At 31.6% G+C, this 19,649-nt stretch overlaps 2 protein-coding genes across 2 annotated transcripts; both read right to left on the reverse strand.

Annotated features, from left to right (window-relative positions):
* Positions 1-666: 666 nt before the first annotated feature.
* LOC141700848 (uncharacterized protein At4g06598-like) lies at positions 667-8,709 on the reverse strand. Its single transcript, XM_074504529.1, has 5 exons — positions 8,562-8,709; positions 5,507-6,251; positions 4,652-4,731; positions 4,447-4,569; positions 667-1,217 (listed from the first exon to the last, which is right to left on the reverse strand). Exons 2-5 carry the CDS (start codon positions 6,220-6,222, stop codon positions 1,030-1,032), a joined length of 1,107 nt encoding a protein of 368 aa, XP_074360630.1. The 5' UTR covers positions 6,223-6,251; positions 8,562-8,709; the 3' UTR covers positions 667-1,029.
* A 4,469-nt stretch (positions 8,710-13,178) lies between these two features.
* On the reverse strand, positions 13,179-18,418 carry LOC141700849 (magnesium transporter MRS2-4-like). Its single transcript, XM_074504530.1, has 4 exons — positions 17,900-18,418; positions 14,717-15,162; positions 14,070-14,351; positions 13,179-13,642 (listed from the first exon to the last, which is right to left on the reverse strand). The coding sequence occupies exons 1-4, from the start codon at positions 18,270-18,272 to the stop codon at positions 13,364-13,366; spliced, it is 1,380 nt and encodes a 459-aa protein (XP_074360631.1). The 5' UTR covers positions 18,273-18,418; the 3' UTR covers positions 13,179-13,363.
* Positions 18,419-19,649: the final 1,231 nt, after the last annotated feature.

The raw sequence follows: 19,649 nt of genomic DNA on the forward strand, positions 1-19,649 counted from the left end.
GAAGTTGGCTCTAAAGCTTTCCTAAATAATAGGAATTGGTGTTCACTCAACGAGCACTAGCAAGGCTAGAGATGAGGCTACTAGGTAAGCACAACTGTATATACGGTTACCTAATTATTATCGGATTTTCTGTGGTCTGTTCATGGACACACAATAAGAAGTTATTGGATTTTCTGTGGTCTGTTCATGAACACACAATAAGAAGTGATGTGTTAAATTTTGATTGATTTTTCCATCATAAATGTTGATAGACCCTGCATTTACATCAATTCCACCAATAAAAACACTCCAGATTTATAAAAGTTGGTGCTTAATGCAAGCCCATTAACACACTAGACAAACCCAGTTATTATCCTATCTTTTGGTATTTTAGTCATGATATTATGCTACTTACTAGTGTTTGAACTGAATGCATGTAACTGGCACATATTTTCTACTTTTGTACAGATTACACAACCAACATAATTCATTCAAGATGACCAACTGGAGCAAACCACCATATTTAACACTGATTCCCGAATAGGAACCTAAATTTTTTATCAATTTAGAGAGAATATCACTTTGGAGGAAATCTGAAGAGATGATATGAATTGTAACTTGCAAATTTTTAAGAGTACAGCTGTGCAAACTTGTAAGTAGGGCATGCTACTTTTTAAGCAAGCTGTGGGTTAAAATAATAATAGGTTAAGAACGGAACAAATTACTCCATCAAACAATTTTGAAGTGACATGATGCTATCATGGATTCACCTCCGGCGACTATCTGCCAGAACCACAATTTCGGACAGGACGGCCAGGTGCATATGATCTACTAATTAATCAACTACGAAAATGACCCCATATAATAAAATGATCAGAGCACAAGGATAGATCAGGGAAAAAAAGATAAAAACAGGTGGTGATAACAGCACAAATGAAGAGATCTTCTTGAGCCAACACGAGGGAAAACACTTGGAATTTCAGTGGTTGGCATCAGAAGCACAAAAGGTTGTGGGGCAAAACAATATCCACCAGCTATGTATATAGTCAATTAGCTGTGTAATGGACCAGATATAGCGTCAGTGCCAGGACTTGAATCCTTGTGTTTCAAGGACAGGCTTGCAAACTGAGAATCAAGGTCCCGACTTTTAGCACGCCGATGGCCCAAAGACGGTTGCTGGTGCTGTTGATACAACGTTCGCAGCCTTCCGATCTCCCTCTCCAGTACTTCATGTTCCACTGAGAAAGGCATTATCATATATATATGTCATTAACTAGACAAATACATTTATTGAGAAATAGATAGACTATATGTCGAAATAAGTGACAATGGAAAGTTTTGACCAAAAAAACAACTGCATACAGCACGGGGTAAATAAAACTAGGGTGGTGTCTGGCTACATAACTAAAATATTTGTTTTCTGCTTTTTAAAACAAAATAATAGTTTCAGAAAACTACAATAAAAATATTGATTTATAGTGGGTTATTAATTTACTCCCTCCGTCCAATCTACATTATACTAAAGCAGAGTACAAGGTTATCCAAGTGGCAGCATGAATGTTATCCACGTGTCCACTTCTCGTGCTTTTGCTTCCGCTCATTTTCATATAGCCAGCTGTATTCCATTCTTTGGTGTTGTTTATCTCCCTGTCTAACCTGTTGCTATGTCCTATGTCTCCGATTTTAAGGCCTAATTCAACTACATTAACTTCTAATTTATTAATGTAGAGAAGTGTGATCATCTACACTTGTATCTTTTTCCATCGATTTTGATGATCATCATTTTTTATTTATTTCCTTCGGTTATCTACCTTACAAAATTAACAATTTATTTAAAAATAATCAGTTAGTATATTTTATAATACAAAAAATTATAAAATCATAATACGCATGCTTCAAAAAATCTAAAATATGATTTTTATAAATTTTCAAGATATTTTTTCCTGCAAAATTAATGTGTTTCCTTGATCTCTTTATTATAACTCCACTCATTCTCTATCCACATTTCTCATGTATTTTCCTCATTTTTATATACTTCAATTTTTAATCTCCACTCATTTCAGGTACTCTCTAATTTTATCATTTTTAAAATTAGTAGGAAAAAGTAAAAAAAGTGGGTAAGGAGGTGGGACCAATCAATATTTAATGTAAGAAGTGAGTGTAGTGGAAGAAAGTAGTGGGTAAGTCTACTTCTTGCCAATTCTCTGCAGAGATATGATATTTATCCTCTCTTTTAACCCTTCCGTTTACCCCTGTCCTACATCAAGCTGCCCTTCTTCAACCGACACCAATATAATCAGTACATCACACCAATACGCATTAAATGTGTCTAGCTTAGAATGTGTGTGCCTTGGGCGAAGGCAGTGCCTAGACAAGGTGAAGTCAGTTCTCTATTCTGAAGGAACTATTTTAAGAGTTGGCAGCACTTACAGATCACAGGGAGACAACCTTCAATCTCCAAAACATGTAAGAAAATAACACTAGGAGTGCATACATGGACGTAAATATAGAGAGCTAAGGTGTGCTTTGACATAACCTCAGATCTCTAGATTTTATGTATCATATGTTACAAACATAGACATAGACCAGATGGCATGAGACTCAACATAAGTTTCAGAATGGTGGTGGTCGATTCCTCTTCTAATTTTATTAGGGTACCTTAACTTCTTAACATAAATAGTCTATATGTATCATTTTATTAAAATTATAGTTCGGATGTTGGTTTAAACTTGTATATAAGGCTACTTCGCAAGGGCGAGAATGTAAAAACCTATCCCAAAATTCATTTTTTGGACAACCCTCACCAAAAGTTCTGCCATCGCCACTATACAGAAAAAAAATAGATAGGGCACTTAATATGAAGAGGAGAAGAATAGATAGGACAGTTAATAAAACCAACGGCTGTAAACTATCTCTATATTAGGCCTCTCATCTTTCGTTTCTTCCCTTTAATTTTTATTAAACATCGCCCCCGCTTTTTTATACACATTTTTTACTTTGGATTGATCTTTTTTCTTATACCTCCAGATCTCTCATCTCTGTCTTTCTTTTTCTTAATATATTTCTACTAGTGTACCCTTCCTGTTAATCGCTAATCCCCCTCAATGTTTTCTTACTCTTTTAACCCTCTATCTTCGTCACCCAACAGCATCACCTTAAGGTCATTTTGCTTGAGCAACAGGAGACGCCTTAATGCCTCTTGAACTATTAACAGCTTTGTAGCAACCATGACAAATCACTCGGACAATAATGATGCTAATATTGTTAATGCAGTTGAACCAGAAGGAAATACATGTACGATAAAATTTCTACTCTCTTGCTATCAAAGTTAACAGGTGAGAACATTGGGGGTGGGGATTACATGAAAATTTTGGAATACACCCTATGAAACCCAATCAAAGTCCTGGATTGATCTAATTAAATGTTTTGTGGAGAATAAAAAAAACCAAACATAATATAACTAGCACATATATCATACATAAATAAAACTCCACGACATTATCACACACATACAGAGTAAGTTCAATTTAGAACGACCTTAATATTAGGACTTCATAACTAATTTATATTATTCTACAGAATCTAATATTTTTTCATCAAATACATAATATATTACATACAGAAACTTTATTTGCATTATTATTTTTTAGCATTTTACGAGTGAATTACAATTGTGCAAGGCAAAACCACAATTAATTCTTTAAAATTGTATTATATAATCTAGGAAAAAACAGTGTATACTACAAAAGAAAAACACATTCTATGATTCACAAAAAGAAAAACCAAGTTCTAATTTCATCCTGATCCAATATGTGACCTAGACACGCACATATTAGTGTAAGCATTGTATAATCTGATGATTAATTAGATTATGGCATATGGACAAAATACGAATAATATACATTTGGATATTTAAGGACTGGACCAATGATGAGTTAACCCCGCCCCAAATGATGAGTTAACACCATCTCAGTATTTATCTTCGACTATTTTATCAGTGTTAATGGTTAAGTCAATAACCTTTGCTTTATGGGTAAGGTCAATTACAACATATTTAATCACTCACAAACGCACTTGTCTCCATTAAGACTCGAACCCTTGACCTCTTGTTACCAGAGATGAAGAAATTAATATTATCCAGACAATCTTTATAGTATCATTATAATTCGACTCAGCTTGACAATATAGTTGCATACTCATACAATAGAAGATAATGTGATGCTGTGCATCAAATCTTCTGCATATCATACCTCCAGCAAAGTTATAGTCAATATAATAAAAATCCAACATTTTCAGACATGTCAATCTTTCAGTCTTCACTTTGTGAATTGTGACTATATGGAACTCTCTCCTTTTCAAGTCTATGAAATTTCATCTCAGAACCAAATTAAGTTTGTCCGGATCAAGAATTGAGCATGGTACTATGCAACAAAAGTAGATACAATGTGGATAGATATAGTTACTCACAGTACTTAATTAGCTGCTCTTGAGTTAGATTTTCCAAGCGCTGCTTCAGAGCTTTGTTTTCCATACTCAGAATAAGATTTTGTTGATTAAGAAATTCGATTTCAGCAGATACTTCAGAGCCTTCTGCCTGTGTTTTTGTAACAAAGAGGTCATAAAACATTATTATCTGATAACATAACTAACCATAACATTGTCTTTGTTACACTTGCCTGCAATGCCTGTACATTCCTTTCCAGTTCAGCTATGTATTGCAGCTTTCTTACCCGAGAGCGTTGAGCAAATTGCCTGCAAGCATTAGATATCATATCAAACATTTCTCAAGCAACATCTTGCATTGTATAAAACTTAAACCTAGTTCAGATTTGAATGAGGAACTAAAATATGTTTGATGTGTCATCCTATGAGAAGAATATCTAAAGTTTTGATTGGTATCAATGTCTAATAGATCCTCGTGGAAGGGATTTTATTATCTGAGTGTAACTTGGAGCCTTTCTTGCACTACAAATTAAACTATAATTTAGAAGAAAAATCGTATAAGAAGTTACTACATAATAAATTTGCATACTATCTAGACACACATGGAAAAGCCCATGTTTCTCCCACCAATATATATATATATATCTACTTTATTGAGAATTTCATGCATTATACATATTGTTGATGCTTACACTTTGCATTTCAACTGTAATGTATCTCATCATAGCCCACATGTTTAGAGAAAAACATATAATCTGAACTCTTTACTTGACAAGTGCTTTGAACAAATTAACTAAACTAGTACTGCTGCTTCCTGCACTCTGCAGCATGCTTTGAACTAAAAAGCAACTTAGACACATAAGCAAATACTGGTTATCCTTTAGGGCCTGCTTGATATATATCCATAGTTATTATGTACAAAATAATTTTAAAATAACTTAAAATTCAGCGAGGAGATAAGATAATAAATCAGTACTTCAATGTTTTATATCTTGCTTAAACCTACATACTTCAGCCTACTCGAAGATATAGAATAATCATCTATAACTCCATTTAGAAATTAAAAAAACTGGTGTAAACATACTGTTTTGCACGCTTTGTGTCAGTTTCTGGTGAAGAAGTTTTAGCATAAGATGAATCCTTTCTCTCTAAAGAAGTTTTAGTATCATGCAGGCCAGATTCAGTTAGAACCAACTTTTCAGTGGCATTATTTAGAAACCGATTAGATTCATCAGAAGCACATGATGATACTGAATGACGAGGAACAAAATTGTCCTTGGCATGAAAAAGCCCACTTGGATGTGACATAACGTTTGAAGGAGAATCCCATGCCCGGTTCTTATATTTTCCGAAAGAGTTTGGCTTCGCATAAGCATTGTGTGCATCTTTGCAATAATCAAGCTCTTGTGATTTCCAAGAATGAAGGGACGAGATGCTTCTTGATCTATACTCATCGTGAGCTGCATAGTCCAAGTTAGCAGCATTAGCTGCATCCACGTATGCAAAAGAGTCGCTAGATGAGCGCCGATGACCTCTACCAACAGGCATTGCAGGCTCACTAAGAAGATCATCCAACCAAGAAGGTTGGTCCTCTATCAAAACACTTTCAGAAGAAGTGCGCTGGTGTTGTGAGCTGACATCTCTCGGCTTTGGAAAAGCTTTAGCTCCAATAGCAGGAAGAGGGACATAATCCACATATGACGGGGAAATACTAGGGAACGGACTTTTAGGGGGCAGTAAAGAATGCTTGCCATTGTGCATCATACTTCTGAAGCTCGATGGCCCTTCTGAATTTGCCATTTGCCCACACAGAGAGGGTTCCTAGTGAACTATACAAAAAAGATTGTAGTGTTACAATATGAAACCAAATTTATGAACTGTACTTAAAAGTTAAAACCAATTTATATATACTGGACATCAGAAATATAAGAACAGAAAAAGAGTTCCGAAACGCGATCCTGAGATATGGAATGTCTTATCTTACAATTCATCACAATATTAACCAGCAAAGGGAAAACTTAATACATAAATATAAACCTCTAAAAAAGGTAGACCATGCGACTCCCTGTGGATACAGTGTTCGCAAAGAATTATTATACAATTCATCAGAAAGTTGCAGTCATTTCAGATACATATTCAATTTAAGAAAGGATTCCACATTTTCTTTTGATCCGTACAGACCAAATACATCAATGGAATAGCTTTAATTACATTACAGAAATATAAATATACATCTTCAGTAGAATATATATGATAGAACATGCAATAAAACTTTTGCAGTGAATGCAAGTGATACCGGAGAACAGATATAACCCGCCGTAATTGCATCTGAGGATAAAAACCAAGAACTAAAGAACTACCAACAGCAACAGAAAAGATATTAAGAAGTTTAGATAAGCCCTAAATCCTCGAGTAATCGGGAAGATGAATCAATCAATCATTTTACTCCTAATTTACCAAATCTTCTACCTTTGTCCCAAATCACTAATCACCATACACAAGATAACACTTTCGACAGTCTATTCACTTCCATACTCACATTTTTTCTTTAGTTCAATTATTTATACCTAATTTGTCGAATTAGTTCAAAATCAATAATGATCATCAAAAACAAAACACTTTCGACGTCGTATTCGCTCACCATACACATATTTTCTTAAATAATAAAATTAAATGTACAAACATACAATTATAGACAAACATATATAGAGAGAGAAATATTGTATGCAATTGAAGTAAGAGTACAAAGCAATCAAAAAAAAGTGAAGCAGATTCAATTAAAAAAAATAAAAAAAGACCTAAGCTGGCCTTACAAAATAATGATTTAAGGCTTGGATCTTTGAATTCAATGGCTTATTTTCTATCTTCAAGGGGTTGGTTTCTTCACCTGCTTTGTCTCTCTAAAACACTTTCTCATTCGCCCAACCCAAGATTGATGTTTTCTTACCCCTTTTATATCCCTTTTGATTGTTCCATATTGTACAAAAGGATATATTTCATATATTATTTGGTAAGAAGAGTTTGTCTTTTTTAACAATTAAAAAGATTGTAAGTGCGCTAAGTTTTTTCATAGTTTTACTAGAGAAGGTATCTACCAACATTCATAGTTTGTTTCGGTTAAATACTGGAATAGGACATTTCTTATAATATAACTGTAGCAGCATTATGATAGCATACTATCCACACACACGGTAATAATAAATAAAATACCATTCTACTTTTAACGTATTTGGACTTAAAATATGGACACCCATTTACTCAAGACAAGTAGATCGCGTCATAGTAAGTATTAGGTAGTAATTTGTGTACCTAAAAGGTCAACATGAAATTTTCGTATTGTTTTCGGATCATGTTGTTATGATTGCTGGGTCTAAAAGATACGATAAAACTATTGCAGCAAATTCAATTGTACCAACAACTGCATGTGAGGGTAAAATATTATAACAAATTAAGAATTTTCATAAGATTTATAACACCAAAGAGAGTGAAAAGTTAAATAGGTTACCTACAAGGCTACAACGAATATGCAACAATTATCAAAATAATTATTGGTAACCTATATAATGATAATCTAAATCTAGTATCATTCCGTACAGTAAATAAGGAATGTTATTCATATTTTGAGGAAACAGAAACAGCTTCAACCTTCAACAACTAAATAAATCACTAACAACAAAATTAAAAAACTTGCCTACTAATTTTACTTGTTTTAACCGTGTAAAACAAACATTATAATAATCTTACAATAATTACGATGGTTAATCATTTCCTACCGTACATTTTACTCGTATTCACGAAATCTTCTACCTTTGCCCTGAATCACTAACCATCATCCACAATAAAACACTCTCGTCTCTCCACATTCTATTCTCTTTCGTACTCGTATTCTTTCTTCAATTCAATTGTTTTCACTTTCGATAAATAATCTTCTACTTAATTCAAAATAATGATCATCTAAAGCAAACACTTTCGACATTGCATTACTTTCAACATTTTATAGAAAAAACAACAAAAAAATTAAGAAATTACATAGAGATACAGTAAACATATTGAAGTAAGAGTATAAGGCAATCAAGAAAGAGAGAAGCAGAGTTAATTAAATTAAAATTAAATAAATAAATAGATAGATATAAGCTGACCTTGTAAATATAATGATTTAGAGTTTGGATCTTTGATATCTTCTTCTAGGGTTCTGTTTCTTTACCTGCTTTCGCTCTCTCTCTCTCTCTCTCAAAAACTCTCTCTCTCTCTCCCTGTCTCCAGCTTAGAATGAGATGTTTTCATGCCCTTTTATATCTCTTTTGATTGTTATTGTAGAACATAATTACCGGAAAAAAGAATTGCATTTTGCACCCCTTATATTTGCTTAAAACTCAATTTTGTATACCTGTTTTCATAAATTATAGATTGCATCCCCTACTTTGAAATCCGCTTCAACATGTACCCTTTTTGCCTATTTTTTTAGCTTTAATTGCTATCTCCAACAATATATCTCATCTTTTTTCTTGAATAATAAATTATATATGTTGTTGAAGACAATAATTTGGACAAAAAAATTAACAAAATTTGGCAAAAAGGGTGCAACTTGAAGCGAATTTGAAAGTAGAGAATGCAAACTGCAATTTATGAAAATAGGTATACAAAATTGATTTTTGGCCAAATATAAGGGTGCAAAATGCAATTCTCTCTTATGGTAACTATACCTTCATTTATTATGATGTTCTAACAAAAAATTTGAATTTATTGTTTTTTAGGGTTTTATGAAAAATACTCAAATGCAAAAAAAAATTGTATAAAAAAATTAGTTTTAAAAAAATTGTAAAAATATTTTTTAATTTATAAAAATACTATTTTTTTAATTTTTTTTGCAAAAATACGGTTTTCGGCAACTATATTTAACTAGATGCAAATTTCGACTAATTTCTTCAACTACATCCAATCTCGTACAACCTAAAATGCAAACAAAAATATTTGATTCAACTAGTTGTATGTGCTTGATTTTTGTTTATTTTGGTTGATACCGTATTTTTGCAAAATAATCAGAACATATTAAAATCGCAAAAAAAAATTAGAAAAGTTAGTATTTTTATAATTTCTCTTTTTTATTAATTTTTACAATATAGATTGGGATTTTAAAATTCAATTTACTGCTTTATTTTTACGATAAATTAAACAAATCAAGTTCGGGCCGTTAGCGAGTTTTATCGAGTTTTCGAGCTTTTACGATAAATTTAGAAATCTACCGCTAAAAATACATTGGATACTCGTGTAACTCCAATAAGTATGTACGCAGGGGCGTTTTTCTCAATTATATATAACAGGATATTTTGTCGGTAAGTGCAGATAAGATTAGGACTTATAAATTATATTTACAACAGTAACTTAACTTAACAGAGTTATTGATGTATCGACTAGTCAAAAGATTAATCAAAGTAAAATTGAGATATCACATTTCAATAATACTAATAATATTTAATATATATCAGTATGAAGGTCTTATTTATTAAAAAATATATTTTCATTGTAATTTATAATATAAATTTGAATTTAAGTATGTATCTTTCATTCAAGTTATTGGTCATTACGTATAAATATTATTATGTAAATATTACATCTTATATATAATTAACGTAATTGAGTTAATGTAATTTGATGGTTAACTACAAAATAATCATTTGAGAAGTTCAATTGTTACGTGAAGAAATTAAAATTTACTTATGAAAGTTAATAGTAAGAGTTCAGATAAATAGAAATATTGAATAATTTTATTTTAAACTTCTACTAGATATAATAAAAATATAATATAAGAAAAATTAGAAAACTAATTTATAAAACTAATTTTACTAGATAATTGGGAGGCATAAACTAATAATTTTTTAAAAACAGATAAAAAGTAATCGAGTTCGAGTTTATCGAGTCTAATTCAAAAAAAATTTAAAAAATAGTCGAGTTCTAGTTTATCGAATCGAGTTTAAAAAACTCGACTCAAATTTTTTATCGAGACCAAAATGTGTTCAAGTTTGAGTCGAGACCATTTAATCGAGTTGAGTTCAAGTCGGCTCATTTTGAATTACACCCCCACAAAGACTAAATTACCAATGTTTTTAATATCTATATAAAAGATGTGGTTTGTGGGAATCGAACTCAAGTTATTTCATTCAATTATACAGGCTCTTACCACTACACCATATTGTCACATTTGCTTTTTATCATACACATAATATGTAAGTGTGTTAAATGAATATTTTATTTAACTTTAAAGATACTTACTTGAATTCCGCAAAAAAAAGAATCATTTGTTGAATATTTGTACAGTTAATTTTAAAAAATTGAATCCAGATATAAAATTAGGCATAGTACAAAATGAATTATCATCTTATTTATTAATCATTTTTTAGTTTGAAAATATATCTCATATATTTTTAACATATTTTTTATTATAAAAAGTAATTAAAATGTACATATATTATTTTTAAAAAATATTGAAAATAGAATCGCTTATATATAAATAATCTATATTGGTATTACATATTTAGATAAGTTCGAATTATAATGAGTCAGTACATTTTATAACTTGGCCCATTATTCAAAAATACTCGAAATTTGACTACATGACCCGGCCGAAAAACATCGTCACATTTTGCGTTTAGTTTATTTAAATTACAAGCTCAGCGAGAATATCTTACCAATAATGTGATTTTTTTAATATCTTATGTTAATATAAATTAATGTGTTTGAGCTCTTTATAGAATCAAGACACTTGATTATTTATATTAAAATTACTAACTTCACTGATAACGTATTATTATTTTTGGGATTTGTCCAAACTTTAAGAATATTTGAAATTTGAAATGATATCTCACTAGATTTGTTAAAACTATGATGCTATATTAAATCGATTTATTTTTCATTTTTCACTTTTAAAAAACTAACTTTTTAAAAAGAATTCTTTTAGATCAACAATATTCATTGATCAAGATAATATTGTACAAATATTTTAAATTATTTTAAAATTTTGAATTATCCAAATAAAAGTTATATCTATACTATATTGTAGCATTTGATTCAATACATTTTATATTATTTAAGGAAAAAAACATATATTGTTCAATAATTTGAAGGAATTAACCAGTTCAACAGATATTTATAAAACTTTATCGAACTGGAAATTTTTAATTTTAGAAGAACAGTATAAAATGTTATCAAATTATTATATGAAGAAATATTAGAGTCGTAATGAAAAAAACTTAAAACCGGTTTAAATAACGATATAAATACAATTTTTCTTTCGAATTTTTGAAAAAAATCATGAATATGAATAATAAGTTTTAAAACATATAATTCATTTTCATGTTACAACTATGATTGATACCCGATTGCATAAAAAATAGATATGAATTGTTTGTGAGTGATAATGTGAATACCTTATATAAATTATAGCAATTTATTTATTACATAATTTTAATTTTTGAATAATTATAAATGCATGTTATTTAACTAATCAATTATCTCGCTAGATTTTAATAATGATTATACATGAACATAAATCAGATATTTAGCATATAAAATATTTGAAACCATTATAATTTACTAAGAGATGTAACATACAATAATTTAAATGCTAACACACACGTACAGATAACTTAATCTTACTTTATTAACAGTGGTGTGAATAAAAAACTAACATTTTCCCATACATACATACGTTGAATTTCAAAAACTAATATTTTTCATTAAAATCAACTTCAATATTAACAATAATGTAAATTTTACATTATTGTATATTATGATTGAAAGTTATTCTCACTTCAGTTATGTATTTTTTATCTTTTTAAATTAAGTAAGTCAATTGTAAATTAGTGGTGAACTCAGTAATAATATAAGTAATAATATAGAGCAGTACATATAGTTTATTTAAATAAAATTCAAGATTTTGGTCAGTCAAGTTGACTAATCCGGTATATTTTTCACGTTCATAGGAGTGTGTCTATGTTTCTGCTTTACGAAAACTCTGTATTCAACATTTAATTTGTAGTTTTTTATTTGTAAACATACTAACGGCATTATACATATTAAATTTAATCTTTTCATTTTAAACGTACAATTACTATCATGTTTATATTCATTCATTAAATATAAAATAATAGTAATATAATAATAGTTGAGGGGATATTCACTCCTAAAAATGAGTAAGCATTCGAAGCTATTAATGTTATAGAGGGGGACATGGAGCTTGTTGGAGAGAAATTTTATATCCATTTTTTCAAAATTTGATTCAAGAGCCTGTATAAAGATATTGTTGGAGTTGCTCTACAAACATTATAATTGTATAATATATAAAAAAACTCTAGAAAATGACCCGTGCGAAATGACCCATGCCTCGCACGGATTATTATGCTACTAATTATAATACTTGACAGACACTGATGTCAGTGATATTATGCATGTCTTTGTAGTAGTATGCAAGTAGCAGTTATTTTCCCAAGTACTTGACTTCTTTACACAACATATATTTTGTGTTTCTTTGTTTTTCCTGAAGCAATTATTTTTGCTGAACTGTTCGGTGCACAAAAAAGTTAGATTGTTTAGGACCCAAGTCGCGTTGCATTGAGTAGTTGCTGACCTGTTGACTTGGGATTATTCTTCAAACATTGTCAATTAAGTACCAAATTATAAAGTAACCTCAACACAGGCCCCAAACTCCAGCTTGATGGTTCAAATTAATTCCAAGCCACATAAAGCGAAAGCACACAACAAAATATAACCTCTCACTCCAATATATATCATGGAAAAAGGACCAATTCTAATATGTATTGATGGACATTTAATGAACTATAGCACTTCTGAAGCAAAGAAACTTTAGTGGGCTACAGACTATGGTATATATTTGCAGTTCGATGTAATGACAAAGGTATATTGGATATATTAAGGAGCTTAAGATTTAAGACCCGAGTAACTTCTTCCATCTAGCATATCCAAGAATGATGAAGAAAATCAAAACACAGACAGCGGTCAAAACTCCAACGAATGTGCCGAAAATCCCATGCATGTCATATAATTGACAATTAATGTTCATTCCAAACATCCCAGCTACTAGAGTTTCCACAGCTATGGCAAACGATGCAATTGTTAATGTCAGCTGTAGTTGAATAAGTTCGTTTCGCTGATTGTCAAGCTGGATGTTTACGTAGTCCTCTGTGTCGTCAATGTACTCGCGAACCTGCAATTTTTCATACTGTAAATGATAAGGACGGTAGCCCGAATAAATATTGTGACAGAGTCATGGTGTTAATCACATATAATACTGTCTCTTGAGCTCTTAGCAAATCAAGATACTTGGATACATCTAGAGGAGAGGGGTGAGTGCAGTGGTTGTCTTCAATCGCAATTAATGCTATTACTAGTATAACTTGCCTTTGTTCCCTAACCACTGCATTGGTATTTACAATCATAATATTTAGGTTTTGCCGATAAACAACAAAGGATGTATGCTTAAATTTTATATTTTATATAAAACTAAAGTATACATGATTCTATCATCACTAGCAACCACCACCAACACCAAACAAAAACTGTGAATATATGATATTTGATATGCGTCATCACAGTCTCATTAGTCTGAAGGGGAAGAGGCATGATCAACTTACAGATAATATCTTGTTACGCGTGCCATCTAATTGCATGAAATATGCCTCCAACAACATCTCGAGATCCTCAACATCATTATCATTGGAATAGTTGCTAGTGACTAAGCTCCCACTCCTCACAGAACTAAGTCTCCGAAGATTAGATGCACTAGCTATAATGTTATTTGAAGCCATGGATCCTATTAAAGCCTCAGATTGCTGAAGTTGCACCAGTTTCCTTGTTAAGTACAGTTGAGCCATATCTTCGTTGTCATCTAAAAGATGTTCAATTTCATCCCTCACCTACAATCAAATTTAAGAAGTCTGTACATTAGTATATCTATCTATACTATATTGTCAAATATGTATGACACATTTTATACACAAAACTTGTTCCAGCATTTTAACCCATGTGAAATTGCATCTTCAGATAGCAAAAATTTAGGAATCAGTAAATGCAAAAAGCTTATACAAAAAAATTGACTTTGTTTAAGGTTTTATTTTGACTCCTTGCAGTATCAAACTGATGCTAATCAATTCGTTGAATATTGTGTCCTCTCAATTTCCTGTTTTGTTTCTATATTTGTATGTATTAAAGGATTACTTGAAGTTCAGACAAATATCAAACGAATGAACAAAAAAAAGCTAAAAAAGAGAAGGAAGAGTACCTTCTGTACACGTGCAAGAAGACGAGTAAGGTTGCTTTTCAAACTCCTCACATGCTCAAGATTTTTAGTACTGACGTTCCTCGCCAATTCATCTAACACTGGATAAGCAACTCTCTCAAGATCTACCACACTAGATTCCAAGGATGTACACACTAACTCTAGTGCAATTTCCAAAATTTGGAACTCAAAGGGAAGCTCGGCCTGAAAACCTTCAACAGCTTCAGAAACAGGTAACCACTGTCCAGGCGGTGTCAGGTGTTCGGTATCATGTATAGCCAGCTGACCTACTCCATCCAACCTACGAGAACTTCTCTGAGAAAATTGAAGTCTTAGCTGATCCACAAATGGAACCACCTCTTTGCGAAGAGGATCAAGCAACAAAATTTCTTCAGCAGTAACAATTGCTTTTATGAACTCCAAATTGACAATTATTGCTTTCTCCCTAGCTGGCAAGAGGGAAGTCTAATTAGCTGTGAGAACACAATCACACACACAAAAGAACATTTGTTGTTTACCACAAGAACCAAACTGCAAATACAATCAAATAAAAAAAATATAATTATAAAGGTCAAACACACACAAAGATGCAAGGTTGGCCTAGCAGATACTCCTCTATTCTTGGCAATAAGAGGTCACGGGTTTGAGCCTCAGTGGAGGCATGGGTGTGTGAATATTTAGAATTCTGAAATTGACCATACAAAAAAAAAGTATGATCCCATGCCCAAAAATTTAACAATCTGAGCTTTCTTATATTGGAGTACTTTGAGCAATCCACATCAGTAGGAAAGAAGTTACAGGTCAAATTTTCATCTCTACTGGAGCAAACTCTGTGATACAAAATGGCGGATAAGTTCTGGTAGCACATATTTAGTCCTAAAATGATACTCCCTTCGTCCCAAAATAAACGTCCTAATTTTTTTTATGTTTTATTCACGGATTCCACACATATAAACATAGTTGTAGATATTCAACTAGCATTTTTAAGATTTGCCAAACTACACTGATCCCAGAGGCTTATTCCCCCTTAAATCCATTTCAGAAAGTTTGGACCAGACTAGATGTCATTTTTATTTATAAATTTATATATTGAATTTTGCACACCTAACATCTGAACTCCATTATATACTTGAAATTGATAGCAATAACTAGCTTTGTCTTTTCGTTGTTTCACTCTGAGGCGCACAAACCTCAAGAAGTAACATCTTTCCAGCTAAACCACGATCATACTTTACTAACGTAACCACATTATAATACAATTGCAATTATAACTAGATTATCATTTATTATAGATCTGATTTCTGAACTTGATAAACTGGAACACAATAGAAAGCATGAAGGTGCTACAGATGTATTAGGGCGTTTATTGACAACGACAGTTTATTTAAACCTCACACTCACAGGAAGGCTGGTGAACATGATTATCAAAAAAAAAAGTAGTGCCTAGTTGCTTTAGAAATAGACAGCTTTACACTTAATTTCAGAAAAATAAGTTTTTTTGTAGTGTTCAACCATGTGGCCAAAGGAATAACAACTAGACGCTTATATATTGCACCAAGAACGATCTTCCTCAAAAAGTATAAAAGAGGCTGTTTAAAGGAGTTCAAACATGTGACTGAATGAGTAGCAAATAGACACACACACACATTGCGCCGGGGACAACCTTCAAAAACAGAAAGTCTCTTTGAAGCAGACTTCAAAATCGAAACAGCCTCAAATGGGCTTGCTACATTTTAGGAAAAAAACAGACTAGCTAGATTGTGACACTAAGATCATAAAGAATGTAGATATTTGCAAATCAGTTTGTGAAATGTTTGTAAAATGTCGTTGCACATTATTAAGCTTTGATCTTGTGAACATAACACAGTTTTTAGAGTACCTTTTTCTAAATCTCTCTAAGATACCCTTTGAGTTCAAAGTTATGCAGTGAGTACTCAGTAATATTTGCGATATAATCATATCTAAGGAGTCTGTTTTTCTACCATCTTAGTAGTTAATCTTTTGTAGTTCTCGTTCATTGCTTATCGGATTTTAATGTTTTGTGTTTAAAAGTGACACCAGCAAAACTTTTTATTTTTTCCCCTCCTATTTAATACACTGAACAATTTAAAATCTGTCCAGTTCACATGTAAATCATGATCTTACATTTTTGTTTGTGCTAAATATGTTAACAGCTTTTGCATTCTTACCTGAATCGTGACAACCAGTAAGTCTATCATCTCCTACAGTCCGCACTGAACAGAAATAATAATTCTTCTGCAGGCTTTAAGTAGTGGGACTAAACGTTCTACATTAATTGCACTTGTTATCCTTCCCCTCATTTGCTAAATTAAACGCATCTTAAGGACTCTTATGAGCATAAACGTCAGAATACCAGAATTATAAGATACATGAAAATTGGTAGGTCAAATCTAAAATTTCAAATTCTACTCACATTTATCTACAGTAAAACTTGATATATGTGGCTACACCTGCACTAAATTTATTTACTAAGATGAATCATAGGACCAAGCAGCATAACAAGCGAACTCATGATTGTATAGTTACTCCCACATTACTACCTAATCACTGTTTCACATCGAATGACAGTCCTCAACTATCCATTTTTCTTTATCGAACTGCCACTAAACACTATAAGCACAAATAAACAAATGCTTTCAGTTACCAAAACACTTTTCCTTATCATACACACGCTAGCCAAGTTTAACTAGGTGTTTGACCGTTAAAACGTTCAGTAATTAAATGAATATACTATTCATGCCGCAAATGGTACCTGTCTATAAGTCTATTCACGAGAATGTAAACGAAATACATATATACATGTACTTGTAATCTGATACCGCAATTTATATAATAAACCATAAACTAATATTAGAAAACACCTAACATCCACATAAACATATAAACAAAAACATTTCTTATAAAACCAATTAAAAAACATATAAACGAAAACGTTTCTTATAAAACCTCGACACTAACATCCACTTGAAGGCGCACAAACCTCAATAACATAATTCCAGCTATACTACTACAATCATACATTCATACTTAACTAACTCAACCACACTAAAATCAGACCCCATAATTAAATACATTTCCATACAATTCTCTACACCAAAACACACATATAAGCATAAACAACGCATATAAACCACAAAACATAAACCGAGATTTTCGTTCAATTACCGAGAATATTCGAGGAATGAGAGAACACAGGACCAAGCAAAACTCGCAAATCTCTAGTAGGAACACCTACACGCTTAATAATCGTGCTCTTATCACACTCAATAACCTCCGATCGCCCTATCTTATCCATCCGCATCCACAGCCTCGATCCACTCCCTTTCTTCTTACTCTTAGCCCCACTCGCACCGGCAACAACCATCTCCGCCAGCGTATTATTATTAATACTATTACTATTACTATTACTATTAGTAATAGTTACCTGATTGGACTCCGTTAATTCCGCAATTAAGGGAGTCCTATCAGGTTGTTGTTTCTTCGTCTTTCGACGGATAATCATCCGTCGAATAGACGAAGAAACACTCGGTTTTTTCATTGTGTTTGTTTATTTTTTCCCCTCTCCCAATTCACAATTTAATAGTTAAATTGAATTGGGGGAGGAGGGAGTGATGATGCGACGTCGTCTTCTTCTTCGCCTTCGGATTGTTGTTGTTCTTCCATATAACAACAACGAATTGAAGAAGGAGAGAGGTGTGTTCGCGTTTTGCTTTGGGTTTTGTTGTTTTGTTCTGTTTTGTGCTGTTTATATTCGGGTCTTAACAGGGTGGGTCATTTTGCTTCTTATGTGATCTTGGTTTTAATTATTTCAATTTTATTGCCCTAATTGTGCATCAATAATGTTCATGGATTGTTATTTTTTTGTTTATTCTTTTGAAATAATAATGTTTGTAGATTATTATATACTACAATAATAACCGTGAAAGACACATGTTATTTTCTGGTGCAACAAGTAATTATATTTTTTGATTATAAGAATACCTAATATAAATTGATTAATAATCAAGGTCGATTAATATAAACATGACAAACCATGTTCTTGTATGTATTATGTAATTGATACGTGTTTATATAAAAAAATATAAATTAATATATATATAACTAATTGTCTAGTACGTTCACGTGTGAAATAAAATAAAAATTGATATATATACACTCGCTAGTCAAGTAATGATAAAACTTTGTAATGTTTGTCATAATTCTATATCTTGTATGCGCATTCGTTAGCATATATTACAAAATTTCGCAACGAAATTATGTGAGTATTGTAGAACTTGTAGCACCTAGGATCAAAAATTTCAATTTGTACTTGATATAAGGTTTCTCATTATTTCATAAGAAAAATTTTCAAATAATAAAACAAAATAAATAGAGTAATTCTAGATGTCCCAAATTTTTTTCCCCAAAAATTTCCCAAAACATGTGGTGTGAGTTTGTGATTGGTTGTTTTCACATAAATATAAAGGACCCCAAGTGTATTATTATGAGTCAACGAATTACATGTCATGTGTTTTTTAGGAACTATTTTGGGAGTTATTTTGGTACCTCTAGTCAAATAAATATAAAAGGTCAAAATTATTTTCATTTATGGCACTCTAAAACCACAGAGCGTGTTCGGTTTTAGTTCTAGACATAAATGCAATGATATTAACGGATTGAAATGTAATCATAAAACTTTTAAATTTTAAAATAATAATTATTTAATAGAAATGTGTTATGAGTGTAAGGATAGATACCATAGCACGTGAATGGACCCACGTAATATATATGAATTGTATGTGTGGTTATTAATATAAACTCAATTTAAATTTATGTTGTATAAATATGTATGTTCGGGACGCATTTCTTGTATAATACGAATATAACTTTGTGTAAACACTATTAAACAGGTGTTTGTAGTCTTCTTTTAGAATCA

The sequence above is a fragment of the Apium graveolens genome, unplaced genomic scaffold (assembly GCF_009905375.1).
Source record: "Apium graveolens cultivar Ventura unplaced genomic scaffold, ASM990537v1 ctg2964, whole genome shotgun sequence".
NCBI classification, from domain to species: Eukaryota; Viridiplantae; Streptophyta; class Magnoliopsida; order Apiales; family Apiaceae; genus Apium; species Apium graveolens.